Source organism: Aulostomus chinensis, chromosome 24 (assembly GCF_037954235.1).
Source record: "Aulostomus chinensis isolate RoL2024-O1b breed Wild chromosome 24, RoL_Achi_v1.0, whole genome shotgun sequence".
Taxonomy (NCBI): domain Eukaryota; kingdom Metazoa; phylum Chordata; class Actinopteri; order Syngnathiformes; family Aulostomidae; genus Aulostomus; species Aulostomus chinensis.
In genome coordinates, this window is record NC_141343.1 from 17,209,424 (window position 1) to 17,235,000 (window position 25,577).

General features: G+C 51.5%; 3 protein-coding genes and 1 long non-coding RNA gene across 9 annotated transcripts in view; 3 read left to right on the forward strand and 1 right to left on the reverse strand.

Moving 5' to 3' along the window:
• Positions 1-5,521: 5,521 nt before the first annotated feature.
• Positions 5,522-9,840, reverse strand: LOC147238993 (uncharacterized). Of its 2 annotated transcripts, none has more exons than XR_015111904.1 (3): positions 9,406-9,840; positions 7,253-7,452; positions 5,522-5,959 (listed from the first exon to the last, which is right to left on the reverse strand). It is a non-coding gene; the product is annotated as an uncharacterized LOC147238993 (long non-coding RNA). The 2 variants fall into 2 exon arrangements; XR_015111903.1 differs by lacking the exon at positions 9,406-9,840 and adding an exon at positions 7,739-9,253.
• On the forward strand, positions 5,817-6,354 carry LOC147238994 (C-type natriuretic peptide 2-like). The gene is made up of 2 exons (XM_086198083.1): positions 5,817-5,915; positions 6,001-6,354. The coding sequence occupies exons 1-2, from the start codon at positions 5,817-5,819 to the stop codon at positions 6,352-6,354; spliced, it is 453 nt and encodes a 150-aa protein (XP_086054209.1).
• The window catches only part of LOC147238995 (stress-associated endoplasmic reticulum protein 1), a 63,146-nt gene continuing 45,536 nt past the window's right edge, over positions 7,968-25,577 (forward strand). Inside the window, exons 1-3 of one of the 2 annotated variants that reach the window (XM_086198082.1) lie at positions 7,968-8,239; positions 9,515-9,590; positions 12,379-12,454. In XM_086198082.1, coding sequence (XP_086054208.1) covers positions 8,156-8,239; positions 9,515-9,590; positions 12,379-12,419 — 201 coding nt within the window. In that variant the 5' untranslated portion in view covers positions 7,968-8,155 and the 3' untranslated portion in view covers positions 12,420-12,454. Of the gene's footprint in view, positions 8,240-9,514; positions 9,591-12,378; positions 13,833-25,577 lie in introns of those variants that run through there. The other variant, XM_086198081.1, reaches the window with a different exon arrangement.
• The window catches only part of camta2 (calmodulin binding transcription activator 2), an 18,013-nt gene continuing 7,655 nt past the window's right edge, over positions 15,220-25,577 (forward strand). For 3 of the 4 annotated variants that reach the window (XM_086197269.1, XM_086197272.1, XM_086197271.1), the window contains exons 1-14: positions 15,220-15,265; positions 16,095-16,186; positions 16,390-16,493; positions 16,635-16,702; positions 18,651-18,786; positions 18,868-18,939; positions 19,054-19,201; positions 19,271-19,399; positions 19,484-19,688; positions 20,080-21,076; positions 21,195-21,872; positions 22,314-22,440; positions 22,527-22,661; positions 25,533-25,577. The exon at positions 25,533-25,577 is cut by the window's right edge and continues 119 nt beyond it. In XM_086197269.1, the coding sequence (XP_086053395.1) occupies positions 16,153-16,186; positions 16,390-16,493; positions 16,635-16,702; positions 18,651-18,786; positions 18,868-18,939; positions 19,054-19,201; positions 19,271-19,399; positions 19,484-19,688; positions 20,080-21,076; positions 21,195-21,872; positions 22,314-22,440; positions 22,527-22,661; positions 25,533-25,577 (2,878 nt within the window). In that variant the 5' untranslated portion in view covers positions 15,220-15,265; positions 16,095-16,152. Of the gene's footprint in view, positions 15,266-15,813; positions 15,952-16,094; positions 16,187-16,389; positions 16,494-16,634; positions 16,703-18,650; positions 18,787-18,867; positions 18,940-19,053; positions 19,202-19,270; positions 19,400-19,483; positions 19,689-20,079; positions 21,077-21,194; positions 21,873-22,313; positions 22,441-22,526; positions 22,662-25,532 lie in introns of those variants that run through there. The other variant, XM_086197270.1, reaches the window with a different exon arrangement.

The following is a 25,577-nucleotide window of genomic DNA, read 5'->3' on the forward strand; positions in this document are numbered from 1 at the left end:
AACGTCAAAAGCGTGAAAAGTTGATGGATGGCGCTTGAGTGCAACACGCCAGGAACACGCAGACAACAATGAAACTAACTTGGGTTTGTGAATGAAAAGTTGATCGCAGCATTTCAGTGTTTCACACTCTGGCTGGGGGCTGTTACTCATGGATGCACACACACACACACACACTTGCCGTCGTGACGTCAATGCTGACAGGTTGAGGGAGTTTGGGGTGAAGGCAGCCTGTTGCCTGGCGATGACCATCAGCCGTGTGAAGTTTCATTAAAGTGACGCGGTGATGCTTGTGGTTGGAGAAGCAGCTGAACATGAACGCAGGACTGGAGCACGTGTGTTGTGTGTCTCAGAAACACGGTCCTGATTTTGAAGTCTCAGGTTTCCAGCAGCAGTTCCTGGATCAACTCCTGCTAGCTTCCATGAGCTGACCAGGAAGTAGCGGCTAGCGCTGAGCTGGTGACATTCATGTAGCATTTTGAGCTGCAGAGCCACGTTTCCCTCAGAAGCGGGTAGAGAACAACAACAGAGCAACAGTGAATGGTGGACAGGAACCAGACGTTAACAAGATGACGGCACGAGACCCGCGGCGCTGGCGTGCCGACAAGCCTGTACTTCCCAAATACAATTAATTGTTCAAGTGTGAGTCGGAGGGGATGGCGAGGCGCTCTGACTGGAGGTGTTGGTAGCGTTCACGGGTTTCTTCCTCCCAGACTGTAATTTGTAATTCTACAGACAAAAACATCTGCCAGATTTGTCTACTTGTCTTTTTTGTGACCTCATACATGTCAGATATACGGCTTCTATCCAGATGTATGGCAGAGACACTTCCATCTAGGAATCCTGTGAAACGGGATTCAGTGTCGGAGGTGGGCGGGATGGAAATCATTCAGATTTGAACTTGGTACTGATCTGCCTCTGTGACGATGGCCATGAGCACCAAGAACAGACTCGTGATCCTTATCTGTCCATCGGCAGTCTCCTGCAACGGGACAAACGGAACAGGCAGAACCAGATGTCCACAGTTTGATATCATTTTGTTTACACGTCCTCAACGTGTCCCAGAGCGGCGGCGGCGGCATCACATGTTGACTTGAGCTCGGCCTTGACCCCGCAGAGAGCCAACGACGGCTGATGACTGGTTGCTCGTTCAGGGTAACGGCGATGTGGAGCTTCAGTGGTTGACTGAGATATTCCAGACAGAAGCAACTGATCGCAGATGGACACGCTTTTAGACACTCATGGAACGATGACTTCATGCTTCGACACTGCGTCCCAGGAGGCCCGTCACCAAGGGAACAGCAGGTGCTGCAGTCGTAGTACCTTTGCATGTTGATTTTAATTAAAGGCATGAAATTCATGCACAGACATTCTCTTGTCACATTAAACTGATCAGGGATCAGTAGCAGGGACAGGCGTGGCCCAAAGAGGTCCACATCAGCTACCTCGCTTTGTACGCAGTTTTGTCTCCCTCTCTCTCTATATATATAAAAATATATATTTTTATATGTGTATACACACACACACACAGACTCTGGGAGATCATGTGCTGTGATTACTGACCTCTTTGTCTCTAATAAGGTGATTTATGAGCCATTCTTTTTGTGTGTGTGTGTGTTTGTGTTTTTGTGTGTTTTATGCGTATTTGATGACGTCAGTGGTGTTCCTGTCAATGGAGGGCGGAGTTTTGCCTGAGCAGAACAAAAGCAGTGGGGGGTCATTAAACACATACACACACACACACACACACACACACACACACACACGCACACACTCACCTTTCCATGGCACCATGTGAATCTCCATAGCCCCGCCTGTCTCCACAGGAAATAGTTGCTAACGTAGACCCGGTCACCGTGGTGATGCTTCACGAGGGAGGGGCGAACGAGGTCATGGGTCACGAGGGTCTGACGAGAGAGACGCTGCTATCAGAATCAGGTCAACCAGGCTCCACACACGGAAGGTGATGATGAAGACTTACCTGCTCGAAACCATAGCAGCAGGACTGTCACTCACAGCCCTCTGGAGCCTCTTCAAGGACATTTTCAAGGACTCCAAAACACTTTTCAAGACCTCCTGGAACTTTGCACTGCCTTGAAGCCCCTCAAGGCCCCCGGCCCATTCAATGACCCACCTAAGGCGGCTGGAACGTCAGGCATCAGACCCCTCCCCCAGAGCTCTGGTCCCACCACCTGAAGGCACCCTGGAATCTCTTCAAAGACCTTTCAAAGACCCTGGATGGAACTTTCCGTTTTCTATTATTCACACACACACATGGGAAGGCCTCCAGGACTGATCAAGCCCCATCAAGGACCCTGAGGCCACCTGAGAGAAGTCCAGAAGCTTCTTCAGGGACCCCTGCAGGGACCGTGTCAGCCCCTTTACAACCCTCTGAACCCTGTCAAGCACCTTAGACCCTTTCCAGGATTCCAGAAGTCTCGTACAGGTGTTGTTGGTTGAAATCCATTTTTTCCTTCTGTCCGTGTGTGTGTGTGTGTGTGTGTGTGTGTGTGAGACAGAGAGAGAGAGAGAGAGAGAGAGAGAGAGTCGGTTGTCGGGGGTGACAGCAGTAAGAATGTGTGACATCACAGCACCAAGTTGTTTAAAAGCCTCATCCGTCTCCAGTCCACAGACGCGTCCCGACTCCGAGGACACAAGAGACAAATTTATCAGACACCAATAATCAATATTTTTATTGAAGAAAACGTATTGATCAGAAGCAACTCCATAATCGATCGAGAGAGACGACCAACAGAATCTAAGGTTGTTCGGATTTTTGTTGGAATATTTGACGTCGACATTTCGTCTGTAAGTCTGGTTTTAGTGAGCTTTATTGATCAAGCGATCGGTGATGTAATATATTCCTCATTCTGTTCTGATGCTGTGTCTGCGACTGAGGCGATCAATGACGACTCCTGCTGAGGCTCATCCTTTCATAACTTTAACCATTTTGGTAAAGCCAGTTGTTTGTGATGGTTTGGTGGAACACATTCGTTACTCAGTTCAATGAAACTGACTTCAGCCAATTAGCGTCGACTAGAAACACCAAGGATTCATCAGTCAAACGTCGATCAGTTTGTATCCTAAGCACTGGTAATTCGTCAATGTAGTCCAATGATTCAAACTGAAGTTGCGATGTTGGTGATTTCACATTTCCATGAGTTCATCCGCTCATCATTTAGGGTTTATTTCCTGTTTACGAGGTAAGAAAACCAAACAGTCATGGCGAACGTCTCACGGGACCCCTCTCACACACAGAAGAAACCCTTTGACAGATCGTGTGATTCTGTTTCACATAGAGTGTGGTACATGTGCATGTGCACTGGAAGTGACATGTGGATGGGCGCGTTGGACCTGTGACCATCCTACAGTGGCATTGTAGCGTCTCTGGATTTGACTGCTGATTGACCCTTTTTTCTTCTATTTCATAAAATTGAACCCTTCCACATCTACACGTGTTTTATGAAAGTTGGCCGATGCAACGCCAGATCTAATCTGCTTTAATCTGATCTAATCTGTCTAAATGTCTAATGATCTAATCTGAATGAGTCTGATCTGAATGTTGAGAATTTTAATCTAACAGAATCCGATCTGAAAGTGTAATCTAATCTGAATGTGTAATCTAATCTGAAAGTGTAATCTAATCTAATCTGAATGTGTAATCTAATCTGAAAGTGTAATCTAATCTAATCTGAATGTGTAATCTAATCTGAATGTGTAATCTAATCTGAACATATAATCTAATCTAATCTGAAAGTGTAATCTAATCTGAATGTGTAATCTAATCAGAAAGTGTAATCTAATCTAATCTGAATGTGTAATCTAATCTGAATGTGTAATCTAATCTAATCCGAAAGTGTAATCTAATCTGAAAGTGTAATCTAATCTGAATGTGTAATCTAATCTAATCTGAATGTGAAATCTAATCTGAGAGTGTAATCTAATCTGAAAGTGTAATCTAATCTGAATGTGTAATCTAATCTGAATGTGTAATCTAATCTAATCTGAATGAGTAATCTAATCTAATCTGAATGTGTAATCTAATCTAATCTGAAAGTGTAATCTAATCTAATCTGAATGTGTAATCTAACCTGAATGTGTAATCTAATCTAATCTGAAAGTGTAATCTAATCTAATCTGAATGTGTAATCTAATCTAATCTGAATGTGTAATCTAATCTGAAAATGTAATCTAATTTTATCTGAATGTGTAATCTAATCTGAAAGTGTAATCTAATCTAATCTGAATGTGTAATCTAATCTGAATGTGTAATCTAATCTAATCTGAAAGTGTAATCTAATCTGAATGTGTAATCTAATCTGAACATGTAATCTAATCCAATCTGAATGTGTAATCTAATCTGAATGTGTAATCTAATCAGAAAGTGTAATCTAATCTAATCTGAATGTGTAATCTAATCTGAATGTGTAATCTAATCTAATCTGAATGTGTAATCTAATCTGAATGTAATCTAATCAAATCTGAATGTGAAATCTAATCTGAAAGTGTAATCTAATCTAATCTGAAAGTGTAATCTAATCTAATCTGAATGTGTAATCTAATCTAATCTGAATGTGTAATCTAATCTAATCTGAATGTGTAATCTAATCTAATCTGAAAGTGTAATCTAATCTTATCTGAATGTGTAATCTAATCTGAAAGTGTAATCTAATCTAATCTGAATGTGTAATCTAATCTAATCTGAATGTGTAATCTAATCTAATCTGAATGTGTAATCTAATCTAATCTGAAAGTGTAATCTAATCTGAATGTGTAATCTAATCTGAATGTGTAATCTAATCTAATCTGAATGTGTAATCTAATCTAATCTGAATGTGTAATCTAATCTGAATGTGTAATCTAATCTGAATGTGTAATCTAATCTAATCTGAATGTGTAATCTAATCTAATCTGAATGTGTAATCTAATCTGAATGTGTAATCTAATCTAATCTGAAAGTGTAATCTAATCTAATCTGAATGTGTAATCTAATCTGAAAGTGTAATCTAATCTAATCTGAATGTGTAATCTAATCTGAAAGTGTAATCTAATCTAATCTGAATGTCTAATCTAATCTGAAAGTGTAATCTAATCTGAAAGTGTAATCTAATCTAAATGTGTAATCTAATCTGAAAGTGTAATCTAATCTAATCTGAATGTGTAATCTAATCTGAAAGTGTAATCTAATCTAATCTGAAAGTGTAATCTAATCTAATCTGAATGTGTAATCTAATCTAATCTGAATGTATAATCTAAACTGAAAGTGTAATCTAATCTAATCTGAAAGTGTAATCTAATCTAATCTGAATGTGTAATCTAATCTGAAAGTGTAATCTAATCTGAATGTGTAATCTAATCTAATCTGAATGTGTAATCTAATCTGAAAGTGTAATCTAATCTAATCTGAATGTGTAATCTAATCCAATCTGAAAGTGTAATCTAATCTAATCTGAAAGTGTAATCTAATCTAATCTGAAAGTGTAATCTAATCTAATCTGAAAGTGTAATCTAATCTAATCTGAATGTGTAATCTAATCTAATCTGAAAGTGTAATCTAATCTAATCTGAATGTGTAATCTAATCTGAATGTGTAATCTAATCTAATCTGAAAGTGTAATCTAATCTAATCTGAATGTGTAATCTAATCTGAAAGTGTAATCTAATCTAATCTGAATGTGTAATCTAATCTGAAAGTGTAATCTAATCTAATCTGAAAGTGTAATCTAATCTAATCTGAAGGTCTAATAATTGCTGCACAATAATCTGAACACGGACTTGTACTCATATGCATCTAATCAAAACTCCATGTGGTTTTCAAGATGGCTGCTTCATCTTCCTCCTTCTTCGTTCCTGTCTTCGTCCTCTTCCTCACCGCTGGCGTGGAGTCGCGACCCTCCCCTGGACGAGATGACATGCAGGTCTGTGACTTCTTGGTGATGGTCATCGTGGTCTTCACCTCATCCTGAACAACCAATAAACAACTTGTCATCTTTGTGCCTTCAGGTCTTGAACTCTTTGTTTGGTGCTGAGCTCTCTTCCCTCATCATGGCCCCTCCCCCCTCTGATGACATCACAGAGGGCTCCTCTGGGCGCCTCGCCTCATCAGCCTCTTCCCCCTCACCCTCACCCTCACCCTCCTCCCCCTCCCCCTCTTCCCTTGCGGGATTGACCCTGAGCCGAGGGGCTGCGAGGGGACTGGCTAGCAGGCGGGAAGCGGTGCCACAGTTCTTCCTTGACTTCCTGCGGCAGCGCTCCAAGATGAGGAGGCGGAGCCGCAAGTCGATGGTGGGAGGAGGAAGAGGATGCTTTGGGATGAGAATGGACCGCATCGGCTCCCTCAGTGGGCTGGGCTGTTAGAAACACTCCGTTACCGTAGTGACAGCTTCCCTGCACACTAACCTCCAGTAGTCTTTGGCATTGCCATGGGAACGACCATCCCTTCCAACGCTGATGCCAGGTTACCGCGGTAACCCTCCAGAATGTTTGTTGCACTGCAACCAATCTTGAGCTGGCACCCTTTGTGATGTCACTACCGCTGACCTTGAGCTGACACCCCATGACCTCTGACTTGCAGGTCACATGGCCGCCGGTCAGACACTCCATGTCAGGATCATACTAACAACCAACAAGAGGTCACATACACCGACCCAATGACCAGTCACTGATGACCTCTGACCCCTGACCCCTGGCAACACAGCCAGAAGAACTGAGTGAGTGTGTGTGTGTGTGTGTGTGTGTGTAAGAGAGAGAGACGACCATGTGATCAACATGCAAGTGTGTGTGTGAGAGAGACGACCATGTGATCAACATGCAAGTGTGTGTGTGAGACAGACGACCATGTGTTCAACATGGAAGTGTGTGTGTGTGTGTGTGGGTGAGAGAGACGACGATGTGTTCAACATGCAAGTGTGTGTGAGAGAGAGAGAGAGAGAGAGACGACCATGTGTTCAACATGCAAGTGTGTGTGAGAGAGAGAGAGAGAGACGACCATGTGTTCAACATGCAAGTGTGTGTGAGAGAGAGAGAGAGAGAGAGACGACCATGTGTTAAACGCGTGTGTGTGTGTGTGTGTGAAAGGGAGACGACCATCTGTTTAACGCGCGCGTGTGTAAGAGAGAGAGACAACCATGTGATCAACATGCATGCGTGTGTGTGTGTGTGTGAGGGAGAGACGACCATGTGTTTAAGATGTGTGTGTGTGTGTGTGTGTGTGTGTGTGAGGGAGAGACAGTCTGAAATAAAGAAGAGAACCTGCCCTCCATCGGTGTGTCTCCTTGCTTCACCGTGTCGTTTATCAGCTTGAGGTTCCTTCCGTGCGGCTCTGACGCTGTGAGTCCAGGCTCTGATGTTCCAACCCTCCCGTGTTCAGGTGCATCTGCTCGCAGGTCAGGAGCACCTGCAGCCAGCAGGCTGTTCATCAGAGTGGCGACGTCACGGGTGTGTTTGTGGGGGCACCTGGGCAGAGACGTAAAGACCACCAATCAACTGATCTGAAATGGAAGTGAACGTTGTCATGATCTGTTTCACAACACCAGGTGGAGTGAGTGTGAAGGTCCGGTCCTGCTCATGCGTGTTGATTCCTCCCGGCGAAGCGCCGGCTGCCCCCATGCGTCACACCACTGGCCTTCATGCGGGGCTCAGCTTCAGGCTCAGGTCTGATCTTTTCTAGCTTTTCAAACTGGGATCTAAACGTAGTGTTGTGACCTGCGGCGCTCCAGAACGCTGCTCAGACTGAACTCACATTTCAAAAGATCAGGTTTGTATCCGGGTTGCACCCACATGAGAAAGTGGATCACATCGGGTTTGAAAGATCAGGGTCCGTGTGACCTGAGCTGTTCACACAGAGGAGGGGACATCCGGCTCAGGCCACTCGGACGGGCTGTGTGAACGGAGCTCCCACGAGCAGCTGGATCTTTGCCGTAATCCCGCCACTAGAGGGCGAGCCGCTCCGAGGCCGTCTAGTGTCACGTGACTCCAGCCCCTTCCCTACTAGCTTGATAGCTTAGTTAGAATCCACACGGAAGCGCCCTGCAGCCCCGGGAGCAGAGGACCTCCTCCAGCGCCGTCGCCGCCGGGATACAGCCACCGACCAGCACGTCTCAAACTTCTCTTCCTTCCGGTTGCTCCCGCCTCTCTGTCCTCTCGGTCACACGGAAACATGTCGGCGGTGCAGCGGATGAAAGTGGCGAACGAGCGGCACAGCAAGACCATCACACAGCGGGGACACGTCCAGAAAACATCGGTACTGACAGGCTGGTCCGCGGCTAGCCGAGCACCTCCGAACACGCGGACATTGATTCCTCCCCATGTCTTTAGAAAGACCCGCGACCCGCCGTCTCTCATCGGGTCAAGGGAAGCGCGGCGGGGGAGTTTGTGGGGTAGATCGGTCCAGGAGGCGGCGGCGGCGCTGCTGCTGCACAGCTAGCACTAGCATTAGCACTAGCACTAGCATGACAACACGGAGTCGCGGTCCGGTGCTGAATGCTACCCGGGCCATTGTTGAAACAGGTCCGATTATCAGGACCTGCGGACCCGCCAACGGCAGCAGCGCCGCACTCCGTTCAGGATCCGGTACATGTGGGTTTCACTGCGTGAGTTTAAAGTTCAGCACCCTGCGGTTCTCTCAGTGGGTTCAGTTCCGTCACCGAGCCCCCCTGCGTGTTTGGTCATAGTTTCATCGTTTAATCATCCACACCGGTGGGCCGAGGCTCGCTGTTAAATCCTCTTCAACTGAAAAGTAATAAATACACTGATGGATGGTAGCTGGGCTCTGGACAGTCCCGGGTCGAACCGTGGGTCGAAGCCCATTTGCTGCCGACTCTCCCGGAGAGAGACGTCGGGACACGGACTTCTTAGTGGAGTTCGGTGTCGCTCGTTCTCTCGTTAGCGTGGAGATGCCACGGCAGCGCGTGAACACACGGACGAGACTTGATATCAAAACAGTTCTGACGTGATGCCCGAGTTCGTGACGTGCTGTTGATCCTCCTGTTCTCACAGACCAACGCTTTCAGACGAGATCCTGATATCAGGATCTTCTGTCGTGCCCCGGCGGAGCCGAGGTTCCGGACGGGGGCGGAGCCGAGGTTCCGGACGGGGGCGGGGTCTCCCCGTGGGCGTGGCCTCAGTCATGCTCGTGCTGTCCTGGTCAGTCGGGACGCCGCAGCAGACTTGTTGTTAAGGCGGGAAGCGAACCGCCGCCGGCTGAAGCACGTCAGCGTAACCGTGGTGCTTGTGGCCGAACTAGAACTAGAACCAAGAGTCCAGTACCGACGTCGTGTAAGGAGTTTCCTGATGGTGTGTGTGTGTGTGTGTGTGTGTGTGTGTGTGTTTTGGGGGGGGGGGGGTTACCTGCAGGTGAACAGCTAGCTCACGAGCTGCTCTGCTGCTAACTTTTTTGAGCTGACTCACCCCAGAGCCAGGAGGCGTCCAGACAACCAGCCCGTCGGTGACGGTCGTGCTCATTCACCGGTGAGCGTGAGCCCCACAGGTGTTCTGACGCGGGTCTGTTGTGTTTCAGCGGCCGGTCAACGATGAGAAGTCTCCGGTGGGTCCGTGGCTGCTGGCGCTCTTCGTTTTCGTGGTTTGTGGATCAGGTGAGTTTCAGCTGCACCGAACGGCCCGTCAGTCTCGGTACCACCCGGGCGATCCGGCTCCAGCCACGGTCCAGATCAGACTTGGTGATATTCGTGTCCTGCTGTTAACTTTTTAGTCCTCGTGAGCAGCGGTGACGTCACTGACCTGGATGACGCGAAGGGCTGATGGGAGCTGTTGTCTGCTTTACTCCACGTACTGTAGTTTGAACACAAAGGGGAAAGCAAAGTAAAGTTTAAAAATTCCAGATGATTGGAAAGATCTTTGAAGACGCTGGCGCCATGTTGCCATGGTGACCGAGGACCAAACTGAATGAACTAGTCAGCCATCAAGTGACGTCACCATGGGCCAGTGCAGGGGTGACTGGGGTAAGATAGCCTAGCAAAGCTTAGCTACGCTGCTAGCTGCCAGGTCGGAGGTTTGTCCGTCACTGATATCTACCCTCCATCCCTCTGTCCTGTCGTCCCTCATGGAACTGTGAAGAAGGCGGTACAATCGTTTGCATCCTCCTCCTCTTCAGTATAATGTTTGCATCTGTGCAGCATTCTGTCTTCCGATTGGTCGACATCAAGAAGGAATTCTCCTGCATGTCACTACAATTGTCATTGCTTACAAGCGTGTTGGCTAAAGTCATTCTGATGGTCGCGGCGTCATCACTGTCAATGAAGAATTTTTTTTTTTTTTTTTTATAAATGGCGAGCTCTTTCCAACATAAGGCACAGAATCAGACCCTTCCCATGATGAAGCTACCGAGCCTAGCCAGAGGTGCAAGGGCTACAGTCAGCCTAGCCAGAGGTGCAAGGGCTACAGTCAGCCTAGCCAGAGGTGCAAGGGCTACAGTTAGCCTAGCCAGAGGTGCAAGGGCTACAGTCAGCCTAGCCAGAGGTGCAAGGGCTACAGTCAGCCTAGCCAGAGATGCAAGGGCCACAGTTAGCCTAGCCAGAGATGCAAGGGCTACAGTCAGCCTAGCCAGAGATGCAAGGGCTACAGTCAGCCTAGCCAGAGGTGCAAGGGCCACAGTTAGCCTAGCCAGAGGTGCAAGGGCCACAGTTAGCCTAGCCAGAGGTGCAAGGGCCACAGTTAGCCTAGCCAGAGGTGCAAGGGCCACAGTTAGCCTAGCCAGAGGTGCAAGGGCTACAGTCAGCCTAGCCAGAGATGCAAGGGCTACAGTCAGCCTAGCCAGAGGTGCAAGGGCTACAGTCAGCCTAGCCAGAGGTGCAAGGGCTACAGTCAGCCTAGCCAGAGGTGCAAGGGCTACAGTCAGCCTAGCCAGAGGTGCAAGGGCTACAGTTAGCCTAGCCAGAGGTGCAAGGGCCACAGTTAGCCTAGCCAGAGATGCAAGGGCTACAGTCAGCCTAGCCAGAGATGCAAGGGCTCCAGTCAGCCTAGCCAGAGGTGCAAGGGCCACAGTCAGCCTAGCCAGAGGTGCAAGGGCTCCAGTCAGCCTAGCCAGAGGTGCAAGGGCCACAGTCAGCCTAGCCAGAGGTGCAAGGGCTCCAGTCAGCCTAGCCAGAGGTGCAAGGGCTCCAGTCAGCCTAGCCAGAGGTGCAAGGGCCACAGTCAGCCTAGCCAGAGGTGCAAGGGCTACAGTCAGCCTAGCCAGAGGTGCAAGGGCCACAGTCAGCCTAGCCAGAGATGCAAGGGCTACAGTCAGCCTAGCCAGAGATGCAAGGGCTACAGTCAGCCTAGCCAGAGGTGCAAGGGCTCCAGTCAGCCTAGCCAGAGGTGCAAGGGCTACAGTCAGCCTAGCCAGAGGTGCAAGGGCTCCAGTCAGCCTAGCCAGAGGTGCAAGGGCTCCAGTCAGCCTAGCCAGAGGTGCAAGGGCTCCAGTCAGCCTAGCCAGAGGTGCAAGGGCTCCAGTCAGCCTAGCCAGAGGTGCAAGGGCTCCAGTCAGCCTAGCCAGAGATGCAAGGGCTACAGTCAGCCTAGCCAGAGATGCAAGGGCTACAGTCAGCCTAGCCAGAGGTGCAAGGGCTCCAGTCAGCCTAGCCAGAGGTGCAAGGGCTCCAGTCAGCCTAGCCAGAGGTGCAAGGGCTCCAGTCAGCCTAGCCAGAGGTGCAAGGGCTCCAGTCAGCCTAGCCAGAGGTGCAAGGGCTCCAGTCAGCCTAGCCAGAGGTGCAAGGGCTCCAGTCAGCCTAGCCAGAGGTGCAAGGGCTCCAGTCAGCCTAGCCAGAGATGCAAGGGCTACAGTCAGCCTAGCCAGAGGTGCAAGGGCTCCAGTCAGCCTAGCCAGAGGTGCAAGGGCTCCAGTCAGCCTAGCCAGAGGTGCAAGGGCTCCAGTCAGCCTAGCCAGAGGTGCAAGGGCCACAGTTAGCCTAGCCAGAGGTGCAAGGGCTACAGTCAGCCTAGCCAGAGGTGCAAGGGCTACAGTCAGCCTAGCCAGAGGTGCAAGGGCCACTGTTAGCAGAAAGACTTTCGCTGCATCCTATAATTCCTAATTTCCACCCTTTTGAGGATGCAAACGTATGTGAGTTTTTTCAGTGCGTCTGACACATTCGTAAGTGGGTGGGGCTTGATGGACCCTGGCCAAGCACCGATGTAATGCAGCAGTGTCATGTGCCAATTCCCTGCATGGTAACAACTCAGCAGCAGGGAGCGGGCAGTGCTGTGTGCAGTCTGAGCAGTGCGTCTGAATTGACGCGTAGTACTGAGATTCACTGAAGCCTGAGCTGGACTTCGGTGGACTCGGGTTACGGAGTGACGAGTGTGGCGCTTGGGACGCAGCCATCGTGTTGAAATGCTCTTCATCAGCTGTGGGTCCTCGATCAACATCGTGTGTTTGTCTTGCAGCCATCTTCCAGATCATCCAGAGCATCAGACAGGGCATGTGATGAACTTTGACCCCGGAGCTGACCCCATCACATGGGGACACACACACACACACACACACACACACACACACACTCTCTCACTCACACACGCACCTGTGAAGTAAAGTGGTTTTTATCTCAGCGTTTGTCAGTGAATCTGTTTTTTGTTTTTTTTAAGTTGTGTCATAGTCGATGATTCTGATCAGATATTGATTATTGATCACTGTTGGTTCTGATGTCATCATACTTCTGGAAGCTGCTTTGTGTCAGGTTCTGTCTTCAGAGGACCAAACGGATGCTGCGAATCCTGATTGATCCCCTGTCCTCCTCCGGTCTGGTGCTCGTGTGTTGTGCTCGTCAGGAGCCATGAATGTCACTCTTTACCATGTTTGGATTTGCTGAAGTGAGAATTTGTTACCACGTTCAGAATAAACATCAGAGAACAGAAGTTACGATGCTTCACAAACGCAAAGTCTGCAAGTTACCAGATCTGATCAGAGCTCCGTTCAGAAAACCAGCAATTTAAAAGTTGTTAGCTTATTGTCATGGTGACGGAGCTGGGAACACTTCAGGTCACCCATCGTAGGAATCAGTGGCGTGATGTCATTTATTCAGCATTCCGATCAAATCTCAGTAAAATCTACATCAAAAATCCTCCAGATGTAGTTCCTGTAGACGACTGTGAAGCTCGCCTAGCTGCCCGATGATGTCATGGTTCCAGACGTGATGGCGTGGCGTGAGGCAGCAGTGGTTGTACAAACAGGCGTCTCCACATAAGCTCCTCTTTCCTGGATGCACCAATCATCCCGGGGTGATTTGTAGTGGTAATTCAGGCTTTGCGCCTGAACGTAGTTTTGGAAAAGTGATCTCAGATGACGGTTCATGATGTCATCATCTAGCTAGTGGAAGTAGCCAGTTAGCTCAATGAGCTGGTTAGTTAGCAGATACCTCAGAACTGTCAGGTCGTTGCTCTCAGTAACGGGGCGTAAGTTGGTCCTTTCAGCGTCAGAATCACACCTGATACTCTACCACGACTTGAGGCTTGACCTGTCAAAACAAGACCACGTGACGCATGGGTAAAAACTCGCCTGCATCTTCCAGAAGTCTGTAAATAAAACGATTGAAAACCATGAAATGGAAGTTCTCTTGAAGTGTTGAACTGAAAACTAACTGGGCGGAGCGGTGCTACTCAAGAACTTGTGGATCAAAAGCAGCCGTTTGCTTCTGTAAGTCAGATTTGTACTGAATGCATCCCAGAATGCTTTGTTGTCTCTAAATTCTGTTGGTCATCTCAGGCTGAGTCCAATCAGACATGTTGGTGTAAATGATGAAGGTGAGCAGGAGGAGGAGCTGCTCCACCTTCATCGGCTCAGGCTGGCAGAGGTGACGAGTTTGCAGCTTTTATACAAAATAAACCGCAGATATTTTTCTCTACACTCTTTGGCTCCATCTGGCCTCTTATTTCCTGATGTGTTCATCGTTGAATCCCCGCGACCTCTGCAGCACCCAGTCACTCAGCAACAGGTAGTCATAGCAACATGCTTTGGTGGTAGCGACGTTGAGCAGCTCGTGACAGACATCAAGGAGCAACATCATCAATATGACATTCATTTGCTGCTCTAGTTTTTCGAGGTCTTACAGTCACTCCTACTCATGCTTCCTTGATAAACTGGTGTCGTGCCACTGACTACATTTCCCATCAGCACGAGCACAGGATGCGTTTGAAAGCAAGTGAAAGAGGAAATGTGATATTTATTATTTTCTAAATTGACTGTCACATTTTTCCTGAGTTAATTTACTTCATTTGTTTTAAAGGCACAACAAAATGAAAAAATAAATTAGCAAAAAAATTTGCCACTAAAAAGAGGGACAGAAGGTGGGAAAACGCCGCTTGCAGTACTGAAGACATTCCGTTGCATTTTAATACAGAGGTTAATGAAAGTATTCCTCTCGAAACATGAGTGGAGAGCTGAAGGGATGCGATTGGGGGAGACGGGGAGGATTGGAGGAGTTTTTCTCAAATTGAGATACCCCCCAGGGTGGAGCAGTGGTCCTCCCTGTGGCCCCCAGCAAGAAGGTTGTGGGTGGAGCAGTGGTCCTCCCTGTGGCCCCCATCAAGAAGGTTGTGGGTGGAGCAGTGGTCCTCCCTGTGGCCCCCATCAAGAAGGTTGTGGGTGGAGCAGTGGTCCTCCCTGTGGCCCCCATCAAGAAGGTTGTGGGTGGAGCAGTGGTCCTCACTGTGGCCCCCAGCAAGAAGGTTGTGGGTGGAGCCCCGGCTGCAGCACGGGGTCTTTCTGGGTGAGTCTCCATGTTCTCCCTGTTCCTGCTGGGTTCTCTCTGGTACTCCAGCTTCCTCCACAGTCCAAAGACATCAAGAGGGACCAGGTTAATCCAGACTCTAAATTGACCGTAGGCGTGGCTGGGAGAGCCAATGGTTGTCTGTCTCTATGTGTTGGCCCTGCCATGGACTGGTGACCTGTCCAGGGGGAAGGCTGCTGGGATAGGCTCCACCCCCCCCCCCCCCCCCCCGCGACCCTTAATGTAGGAATAAGCGGACGACAATGGATGGAGATATCCCCTGATGACCTGGAGCTCTCCTTGTTCCGTGCTGCCCCCTGGTGACCCCTGGTGTCTTTACAACTAAGAGAACTCGACTCATTCAGCTTTTGATCATCCAGCTTTCTAGTTGTCAATAATCCAGCGTTGTGGTAAAATCAATAACTGATGAATAAACGTGAGGACCCCCCCCCCCCCCCACACACACACACACACACACACACACACACACACACACACTTACTCCTTCAGGCCACGCCTTCTCACTGTGACGTGAGAAGAGAAGATGGCGACTGTGCTGAAGGCGGAAGGTAAAAGAGCTTTCAGGGGCTGTTCTACCTCCAAATAGCTCCCGCTCGTCTCGTTCTGCTACTGTGTGATCGTTTACCGGACGCCACATTGGCAGAAGTCGGTACCGGCTGGCTGGCCCGGGGTGGCACCCTCTGTCTCAGCGTTAAAGCCCCGGTGCTCGCCTGTCGGAGGCGTTGATTCAGGGCTGTCAGGAGCCGTGTCGCTGCCGTTAGCCTAGCTAGCACCAGCCGGCTATGTGAGCTGCCAAACATTTCTGTTTTCTTGTAAGGTGTCCTTTAATTGATTAAAGTTGTTGAGAGCTTTTGGTTGAAATATTGTGATTGTGTGTAATTCAGCTCTGGCAGGGTTAAATGAGCTGTCGTTTATTTTACCACACTATCAGAAGATTTAGCTTTCTATACTTTGACGTTAGCCAGCGTAGCGGGCCGGGACGAGCAGAGCCTCTGCAGCTGGGTGAGACACTCCGAGCGGCAGGCTTCTCAGCCAAGCGAGTCCCGGGTCTGAAGCGGGGCTCCGGGGGAGTGTGTGGGCGGGCGGGCGGTCGCTGTGAGCCGGCTGTTAAGACTGCGAGCTGCGCGGCTTTAGCTATTCAGGGCACCGACACTTCCGCGGGAGGAGGACGTGACCATCATGTTACATAAAGATGCAGACACACATCAACAACAGCATCACCACCACAGCATCAGTAAGAACGCTCCTCGTTTAAAGTGAGCGCAAATCCAGTCGTTGCTAAGCAACAGAGGACTGTTTTTGTGCGTGTGCGTGTGCGCTGGCGGCCTGTTGCATGCTATTTCACTGAGATTGTTGACTGTGAGTATGTGTGTCTAGTGAGGCAGTTGGGGCGGCCGTGCATTGCGTGAGACTTATCCTGAATGGACTCGTCATCATGAGCAGCAAGGAGATGGTTTCCATGGAGACAGGTCAGTCCCATCCTCCCCTGACACCTCCAGCTCTGTTGCTGTGGTAACCACCTAGTGCCTCTGACATCACAAAAAAATGAGTCCATTTGCATGACAGAGGAAAGACATGTTGCTGCGCCCAAACATGGACATGATGGTGATAAGTGAGAGTTGGTGGCTGTTGCCATGGCGAATAGCGTGTGTGTTGACGTGTTTGTCTGCAGAGAACAAAGCTCAGAGGAAGGTGTTTCTTCCGAACAAGCTGCTGGAGTGTCTACCCCGCTCGTCCAGTCTGCCTGATGAGCGGCTCCGATGGAACACCAATGAGGTGTGTGTGTGTGTGTGGTGTGTGTGTTAACTTAGAGGAGTCAGCTGACTCCACCTGGGCACTGATGTTCTCCTCCATAGTCAGGAGGAGGTGGCTGTTGTGGGTTAATGTGAAGGCAGCTCCTGATCTCTCCCTCTGCAGGAGATCGCTTCCTACCTGATATCATTTGACAGACATGAGGAGTGGCTCTCCTACACCCTGAAAACCAGGTATGCACCCTGAACACCCCATGTCCGGGACCCACCTGCCAGACTGAGTCAGGTGCTGCCCTCTGCAAAGCTAAAGGGGCAGCGCTTCACCAAGGCCAGGGACCAGGTCCAGCTGTTGGGTGTGAAAAGAAACATTTAGATGCATCAACTAATAGGTCACTTAGTGGGACTGGATCTGAGGGTGGGACTGGACTTGAAGGTGGGACTGGACCTGGGAGTGGGACTGGACTTGGAAGTTGGAGGTTGGACTGGACCTGAGGGTGGGACTGGACTTGGAGGTGGGACTGGACCTGAGGGTGGGACTGGACTTGGAGGTGGGACTGGACCTGAGGGTGGGACTGGACATGGAGGTGGGACTGGACCTGAGGGTGGGACTGGACCTGAGAGTGGGACTGGACCTGAGGGTGGGACTGGACTTGAGGGTGGGACTGGACCTGAGGGTGGGACTGGACCTGAGGGTGGGACTGGACTTGAAGGTGGGACTGGACCTGGGAGTGGGACTGGACTTGGAAGTTGGAGGTTGGACTGGACCTGAGGGTGGGACTGGACTTGGAGGTGGGACTGGACCTGAGGGTGGGACTGGACTTGGAGGTGGGACTGGACCTGAGGGTGGGACTGGACATGGAGGTGGGACTGGACCTGAGGGTGGGACTGGACCTGAGAGTGGGACTGGACCTGAGGGTGGGACTGGACTTGAGGGTGGGACTGGACCTGAGGGTGGGACTGGACATGGAGGTGGGTCTGGACCTGAGGGTGGGACTGGACTTGGAGGTGGGACTGGACCTGAGGGTGGGACTGGACCTGATGGTGGGACTGGACCTGAGAGTGGGACTGGACTAGGAGGTGGGACTGGACCTGAGAGTGGGACTGGACTTGGAGGTGGGACTGGACCTGAGAATGGGACTGGACCTGAGAGTGGGACTGGACCTGAGGGTGGGACTGGACCTGATGGTGGGACTGGACCTGAGGGTGGGACTGGACCTGAGAATGGGACTGGACCTGAGGGTGGGACTGGACCTGAGGGTGGGACTGGACCTGAGGGTGGGACTGGACTTGAGGGTGGGACTGGACTTGCAGGTGGGACTGGACTTGCAGGTGGGACTGGTCTTGGAGGTGGGACTGGACCTGAGGGTGGGACTGGACTTGGAGGTGGGACTGGACCTGAGGGTGGGACTGGACTTGGAGGTGGGACTGGACCTGAGGGTGGGACTGGACCAGTGGGTGGGACTGGTCTTGGAGGTGGGACTGGACCTGAGGGTGGGACTGGACTTGGAGGTGGGACTGGACCTGAGGGTGGGACTGGACTTGGAGGTGGGACTGGACCTGAGGGTGGGACTGGACCAGTGGGTGGGACTGGTCTTGGAGGTGGGACTGGACCTGAGGGTGGGGCTGGACTTGGAGGTGGGACTGGACCTGCGGGTGGGACTGGACCAGTGGGTGGGACTGGTCTTGGAGGTGGGACTGGACCTGAGGGTGGGACTGGACTTGGAGGTGGGACTGGACCTGAGGGTGGGACTGGACCAGTGGGTGGGACTGGTCTTGGAGGTGGGACTGGACCTGAGGGTGGGACTGGACTTGGAGGTGGGACTGGACCTGAGGGTGGGACTGGACATGGAGGTGGGACTGGACCTGAGGGTGGGACTGGACCTGTGGGTGGGACTGGTCTTGGAGGTGGGACTGGACTTGGAGGTGGGACTGGACCTGAGAGTGGGACTGGACCTGTGGGTGGGACTGGACCTGTGGGTGGGACTGGACCTGTGGGTGGGACTGGTCTTGGAGGTGGGACTGGACTTGGAGGTGGGACTGGACCTGAGGGTGGGACTGGTCTTGGAGGTGGGACTGGACCTGAGGGTGGGACTGGACTGGGCAAACTCTGCCCAGCGCCTCTGCAATGAGCAACGCCATGACAACGTTTGACTCAGAGAGTGTGATGGATTTTCTCCCTCAGGCCGAAGAACGGCAGCATCATCCTGTACAACAGGAAGAAGGTCAAGTACCGGAAGGACGGATACTGCTGGAAGAAACGCAAGGACGGGAAGACGACGAGAGAGGACCACATGAAGCTGAAGGTCCAGGGTATGGAGGTGTGTGGCCCTGCTCACCTGCTCCTCCTGCAGGACCCTGGCGGTATCACTGTCTAACTCTTCATTCTGCTGTACTTGCAGTGTCTCTATGGTAACTACGTCCATTCCTCCATCGTGCCAACATTCCACAGACGGTGCTACTGGCTCCTGCAGGTCCACAAACACACACACACACACACTCACACACACACACACACACACACACACACACACACACACACACAGAGGTCTGCGCTGAGTGACCTGGACGATGTTTGTGTGTGACAGAATCCGGACATTGTGCTAGTCCACTACCTGAATGTGCCGTCCCTGGAGGATTCTGGGAAATGCAGTCCCCTGTTGTGTGCGGTGACCAACCGCCACGACAGCGTGAGGTGGAGTCGAGACGACCTGCTGAACCAGCTGAAGCCCATGTGTAAGAACCACACACGTGTGCGTGATGTGTGTGCTGGCGTGTGGTGCTGATGTGTCAGGTCTGTCTCAGTTCACAGCATGAAGTGCTCCGTGGGTTCAGGGGACTTCACTATCGAGGAGCTTGTTCAACACATTCTGGACCGACAGAGAACCAAACCACAGCCGCGGACACACACCTGCCTGTGTCACGACGCTCAGGGTAACGAGGGCCTCTGACATCACTGTGACATCACACGACACGCTGTTAACTTCACGGGTGACTTCTGTGTTTGTGTGTTTTCAGTCTCGTCAGGAGTGAACATTCCCCACCGCTGCAACAGCACCAAACATCGCATCATCTCCCCCAAACTGCCTCCCTCCTCTTGCACTCCCTCCCTCTCACCGCTCTCCTCTGAGATGGGGGAGGCAGGGGGAGGGGGAGGGGACGCGAAGCTGCCTCACCTTCAGGCTCAGAGCAGCCCGGCCTCGTCGCCCTGTCCTTCCTCCACGTGAGTCCACTCGTGCAGGCCGGAGGTTCCGTGGGGGGGGGCTCAGCTCGGCACGTTGAACCCACGTTCATCGGCCGTCAACCTCGTCTGATTTCTGCTCAGAGCTTCAGGTCGTGGGTGTGACCTTTGACTTCTTGGGAGTAACTTCTGTAAATGTGTCCTTTCGGGTTTGTTTGTTGCCTTGAGAAAGTTTTGGTTGAAGTTGTTCTCTTCTTGTTCAAACTTCAACTGAAGCGTCACAACTTTTGTTGGTGTCAGAATTTGTCTGTTTCTGTTTGTGGGTTTTCACTTTGTTGTGGTTAAGTTCATGGTCATGAAGCCGCGTCGTCATCAGCTCGCCGTCGTTAGCGGCTCGTTTATTTTCAGTAAACGGTTTGTTTGTGTTTTACAGCTCGGCCTCGTCTCCTCCCCACATAGCCACCTTCACCGTGGGTAACCATGGCAACAGCTTCTACGGCGAGCGCCGTGGCAACCTAACTACTGTGGCTCTGCCCCAGAACGCAGTGATCGTCATGGCCACGACCACTGCGATCTCCGGTGGGAGAGGCGGCGGACAGGGAGTGGGCGGGGAGGAGGCGGGACAGAGGAGGAGCCTGTCACTCTCCCACTCCGGACAATTACTTCTCTCACCTGCCCTCCCACCTCCTCCTGCTGGCAAGCCCACCTCCCCTTGTCCGAACTCCCCCCCTCCTCCCCCCCTCCCCCCTCCTGTCCAGGCACCGGGGTTGACAACCCTCTCCCTCACCCTCCTGCCCTCACCGGTTATAGGAGGCCTGCTCCTCACCCCCTCCTCTTCTGCCTCCCTCTGCTCCCCCCCTCCTCCTCCTGCAGCTGCCTCCCCTCCGTCACCACCTTCCCTGCCCTCAACACCCTTGCCTCCCCCATCCATCCCTCCGGTTTTTGACCCAGACTCCTTTCTCAACTCTCCCAAGCAGGGTCAGACATACGGCGGCCCACCTCCCCTCTCCTCCTCCACCCCCTCCCCTGTCATCTGCTGCTCCTCCTCCCTGTCTCCCCCTTCTCTCGCTCTTTCACTCTCCCCCACTTCCACACCTCCCTCCTCTGTCTCCCCTCCCTCTTCCCTCTCTTCTTCCTGTGAGGTTGAGAGAAGAGACTCATCCTCCTCTTCCTCTTCCTCCTCCCCACCATCTTCCTCCCTCCCCCCCTCCCTCTCGCTCTCCTTGTCACCAACCTCCTCTGTGGCTCCGCCCCTACTCCCCCTTTGCCTGGAGCTTGGCGCTCTGGGGGAGTCAGAGGTGGGGAGGGAGGAGGATGCAGGGGGAGATGAAGAGGAGGTGAAGGACAGGGGTGATGATGGTGATGATGGCGATGGTGATGATGACGATGATGACAGCAGCGCTCCTCCTACCAAACTGGCCCTGCTCCAGGTGAGTCCGCCCACCTTCATCATACCCTCCTCATAACACACCAACATGTCATGTGACACATGAACCGATGGGAAGTGTGAAACACGTGATCAGAAACCTGTATGTCTGTTTTGTGCAGCCAAGCCACTCCTCCTCCTGCTCGTCACCACAGCAACAGACAGGAAGTAGCACCGCCTCACTACTTCTGGTTTGCCAAGAGTCAACGAGCCAACCCACTCAGGCAGCGAATCAGATGCAACACCTGGCTGATGGACAGCAGTCTTTCGTCCAGGCACAGCCTTACAATCACCACGCCGGACCTGAGGCCCCGCCCCCACTGTCCCATCAGCCCCTGCTGCTACAGCAGAGTCAAACACCACTGTTCACGAACGCTAACACGTCTGAAGCTAATGCCAACCAGGCAGGTGTCCCCATGGCAACCACTCACCTGGCGACTGTCCAGATCCAAGTGAAGGAGGAGACCAGGCGTGGCCACGACTCTGAGGACCAGCCGATGGACACACACTTGGAGGCGGAGCCTTGCGAACGGGAAGGGGAGGAACTCGACATCTCCTTTGACAGCCAGTTTCCTGACCTCATCTCTGACCTCATCAATGAGGAGGCCAATCCTGTCACAGCCCCCCCCACTGCTGCTCCTGCTCCTCCAGACCCGGCCGTGTTCCCGGCGGGGGTTCGCTTCATGGTGCCACCCCAGCCTTCCCCCTCCACTTCCTACCTCCCTTTTCCTCACCCTCTCCCCTCCTCGTCACGCCTCGCCTCCATCACTGACTTCTCCCCTGAGTGGTCCTACCCAGAGGTAATCAGTCCTCAGTAATCAGCTGGGGGGGGGGGGTTGTCTTGAAGTACCAGAACACCCGTTCACATTTTCAGCTTCTCGTCCGTTCGTCCATTTATGGGAAGTCGGAGCAGCTGATCACTAACCGCTGTCATGAACCCTCAGACGTAGACCAGACGAGCTGCGCTCCCTGCATTTCTCCAATAGGGGGCAGCAGAGCACCGCTGTTGCTTCAGCTCCATTTATTGTTGAAATGATTTTTCAGGCTGCTGTTGAATCAGTCCAGGGTCACGAGTACCGTTGTTGATGAGGTCACACAATGGCGGCCTGGCGTCAACACCGTCAACAAATCAAATGTGGGCTGGTCTACCTTGACAACACTGACCAATCACAGGTCACACAACCGTGTTTCAGAGGTGTGTGTGTGTGTGTGTGTGTGTGTGCGTGTGTGTGCGCGCGCAGGGTGGGGTGAAGGTATTGATCACGGGACCGTGGAGTGAGCTGTTGGGTCGATACTCTTGTGTGTTTGACCAGAGCACCGTCCCAGCCTCGCTGATCCAGCCAGGAGTGCTGCGTTGCTACTGCCCTGGTAAACACACACACACACACACACACACACACACACGCATCAGTATGAGTCCACATCCTGGTCATGTTCTGGTTCTGTCTCTGCAGCCCACGAGGCCGGACTGGTCTGTCTGCAGGTTCTGGAGTCTGGAGGTTCTATCTCTTCTTCAGTTCTGTTCGAGTACCGAGCCCGGAACGCCAGCTCGCTGCCCAGCTCGCAGCTGGACTGGCTCTCATTGGACGGTGAGATGCATCATCACGCTCCTCACAGCCCGACCGCTCACTGCCATGCTTGCCCGGGTTCCTCTTGATGGTTTTATTCCTGATTTGTGGCGCTGCACCTGACATGTTGACAGTTGTGATATGGAGCAGGTTAGACCCTTGGACGAAATCACGACGGGCCAATGAGAGAGCAGGACATGGCGTGAGAGGAAACCTGGGAGGGGGTCATCATTAACAGTTGGACACAATGTCTCACGTTCGTCTTTTACAAGGAATTGTATCGCTAACGCTTACCGCACACGGAGCAGATATTCATGATGTCTTCTCTGGCGTGTAGGGGGCAGAAGTCGTGTGTAGAGCAGACAGACGCTTCCTGGTCAAAGGTCATGTGATTTGTGACTTCCTGCCACTGCTCAGACACAACAACTTGTAAGATTGTGATGTGTATGTGAAGGCTGCCATTCTGACTCCAGGTGTTCCCCTCAGTAAAGCCCCGAAGGATCCCAGCAGTGTGTCCACCAGTGGCGAGTGTCCACCACTAGGGGGCAGTCTCTTACTGTGAGGGAGAATCAAAGACTCGTGTGACGACTTGCAGTTGAGCTGGTGAATGGATTCGCTTCGACCCTCCACTTTGTCTGTTAATGACCAGAAACGCCTCGCCAGCGAGGGCAGCCTGACGATCAGCTGAAGAATCCGGGATGACTCGATCCGTGTCGATCATTAGAACCAGCAGAACCAGGGGACGGTGAAGCAGGGGACGCATCTGTTAGGGGTTTCAGGCTCACAGTCAAGAATTCTCCCTCCCCCCTCCCTCTGCATGGCTTTCCCAGCATGCCTTGTTGCTGTGTTTGAGTCTCTCTCTTTAACTTGTTGATCCTCGCCCGGCCACTCAGTCTGTGTCAGCCTCCTCCTGTGTGTGTGTGTGTATGTGTGTGTGTGTGTGTGTGTGTGTTAAATCTCTCATCAGCTGAGCACATGTGCAGATCGAGTGTGTCTTATCTTATCCTGTGACATCATACCCTACCCAGCATGCCCCTCACCTGCACTCTCTTTCACACACACACACAAACACACACAAGCAGGAGGGATGATTTTTGAACTCAGAGACGGACAGACGATGGGCGAAAGGCGAGACGACGCGAAGGGTAGGATGAAAGTGTGTGTGCGTGTGCGTGTGTATGTGTGTTCATGTGCGTATGCTCCTGAAGAAGTTGTCATCAGGGTCAGGGTTACGCAGCTGCTCTGTCGCCATGGCAACAAGACATTTTTAAGTTGGAAAGAGTTACTTATCTGATGAGGAGGCCCAGCAGGAACTGTGCTGTTGATCAGTTTCTCTACATTTAAATGTTTTCATCACAAATGCAGGATCTGATTTATTGATTGATTACTTTCCAGTCTGTCTCGTCAGTCACATCCACCTTTGCGATCGAGGATCTGATCACGTCTGCATGGCGCCGTTCCTGATTTCACACAAATAAAATGAATTGATAAAGAAACACAGAACAAGTTGTCATAGAGAGATGGAGATCAATGTTCGCTTGGCAGGACTTGATCAGTCTGCTGGAGCTGCAACGATCGACGAGCCGGTCGGCAGACTCAGTAGCTGCTGAACAAAAGTCCAGTCTTGAGTTTCATGTTCGACTTGGATCCAGTACATGTGTGAATATTGTCAATTAAAGGTCCAGTGTGTCAGCTAGCAGGGATCAGATTGTAGTCACTCAGCAGCGTTCGCTCAGAGTCAGCCTGTTAGCTTCATGAGGACAGGATGTCCCCCACCAAGGCGCCATGTTGCCTCCACAGGGGCCCAGGATGGACAAAATGAAGACTTTCTTGTTCCAATCGCAGCTGACATGGTGACTCCCTCTGTATCGGCTCTGTCCTCTCCATGTTACCAGCAGCAGCACACCAACACATCTCACCCCCCTGCTGGCAGTGGAGATGCATCATGGGCAATGTAGGCATCAGCTTTTCACGTAGGATAAAGTGTTCTTGTTGGTTTGATCTTTTAAAGGGTGTGTGTGTGTTTGTGTGTGTGTGTGTGTGTGTGTTTGAGGCTATATTGGGCACACGTGGTGAGTGTGCCAGGCGGCGGCAGGATGAGTGAAGTGGCCTCAGATAGTTTCCATGTGAGACGAGTGTTAACGAGGCTCTTAAGCTTTTTACGAGCCCAGTTTTCCATCCGCCCGCTGGTTAGAGCTGTCGACACACGCTGACCTTGTCGGGGGCTTTTTAGGTCATGGCTTCCATTCACTGACAGCAGGATGACGTCACACTTGAGTCAAGCTGAGGGTGCTGCATCATGGGAAATGAAGGAGCCGGAGATGGGGGAATGATACTTGTCTCTCATGCGGAATCACAGGGACAGTTTGACGGGCGGCATGGCTCAGGGGTAGAGTGGCCGTCTAGCAACCGAAGGGTCGCTGGTTCGATCCTCGACCCCGGTGACCATGTCAAAGTGTCCTTGAGCAAGATACTGAACCCATAATTGCTCCTGATGAGAAGGTTGGCGCCTTGCATGGTAGCCTCCGCCATCCGTGTGTGTATGAGTGTGTGTGTGAACGGGTGAATGAGACGACACTGTAAAGCGCTTTGAGTACCGCTAAGGTAGAAAAGCGCTATATAAATTGAGTCCATTTACCATGAGTCCATTTGACTCTTGTCAATTTGTGTCCCTCTGTGTTGTGGTTTTGTCACAACGTGAAGCACCTTCATCACAACAGTGTGAAGATTGCAAGAGGTTGTAACCACGTTCAGACCAACAGACAGCCGCAACCTACAGTCTGCTGTGTCTGACAGGGTTGGATCTGACGATCCATGGTCCTCTCTTGCTGCTGAAGTGTGTGTGTGTGTCGTAGGAGACGGGGTCTCACTCCGTCTGTTTTCTGTCTGCAGACAATCAGTTCAGGATGTCCATCCTAGAGCGTCTGGAGCAGATGG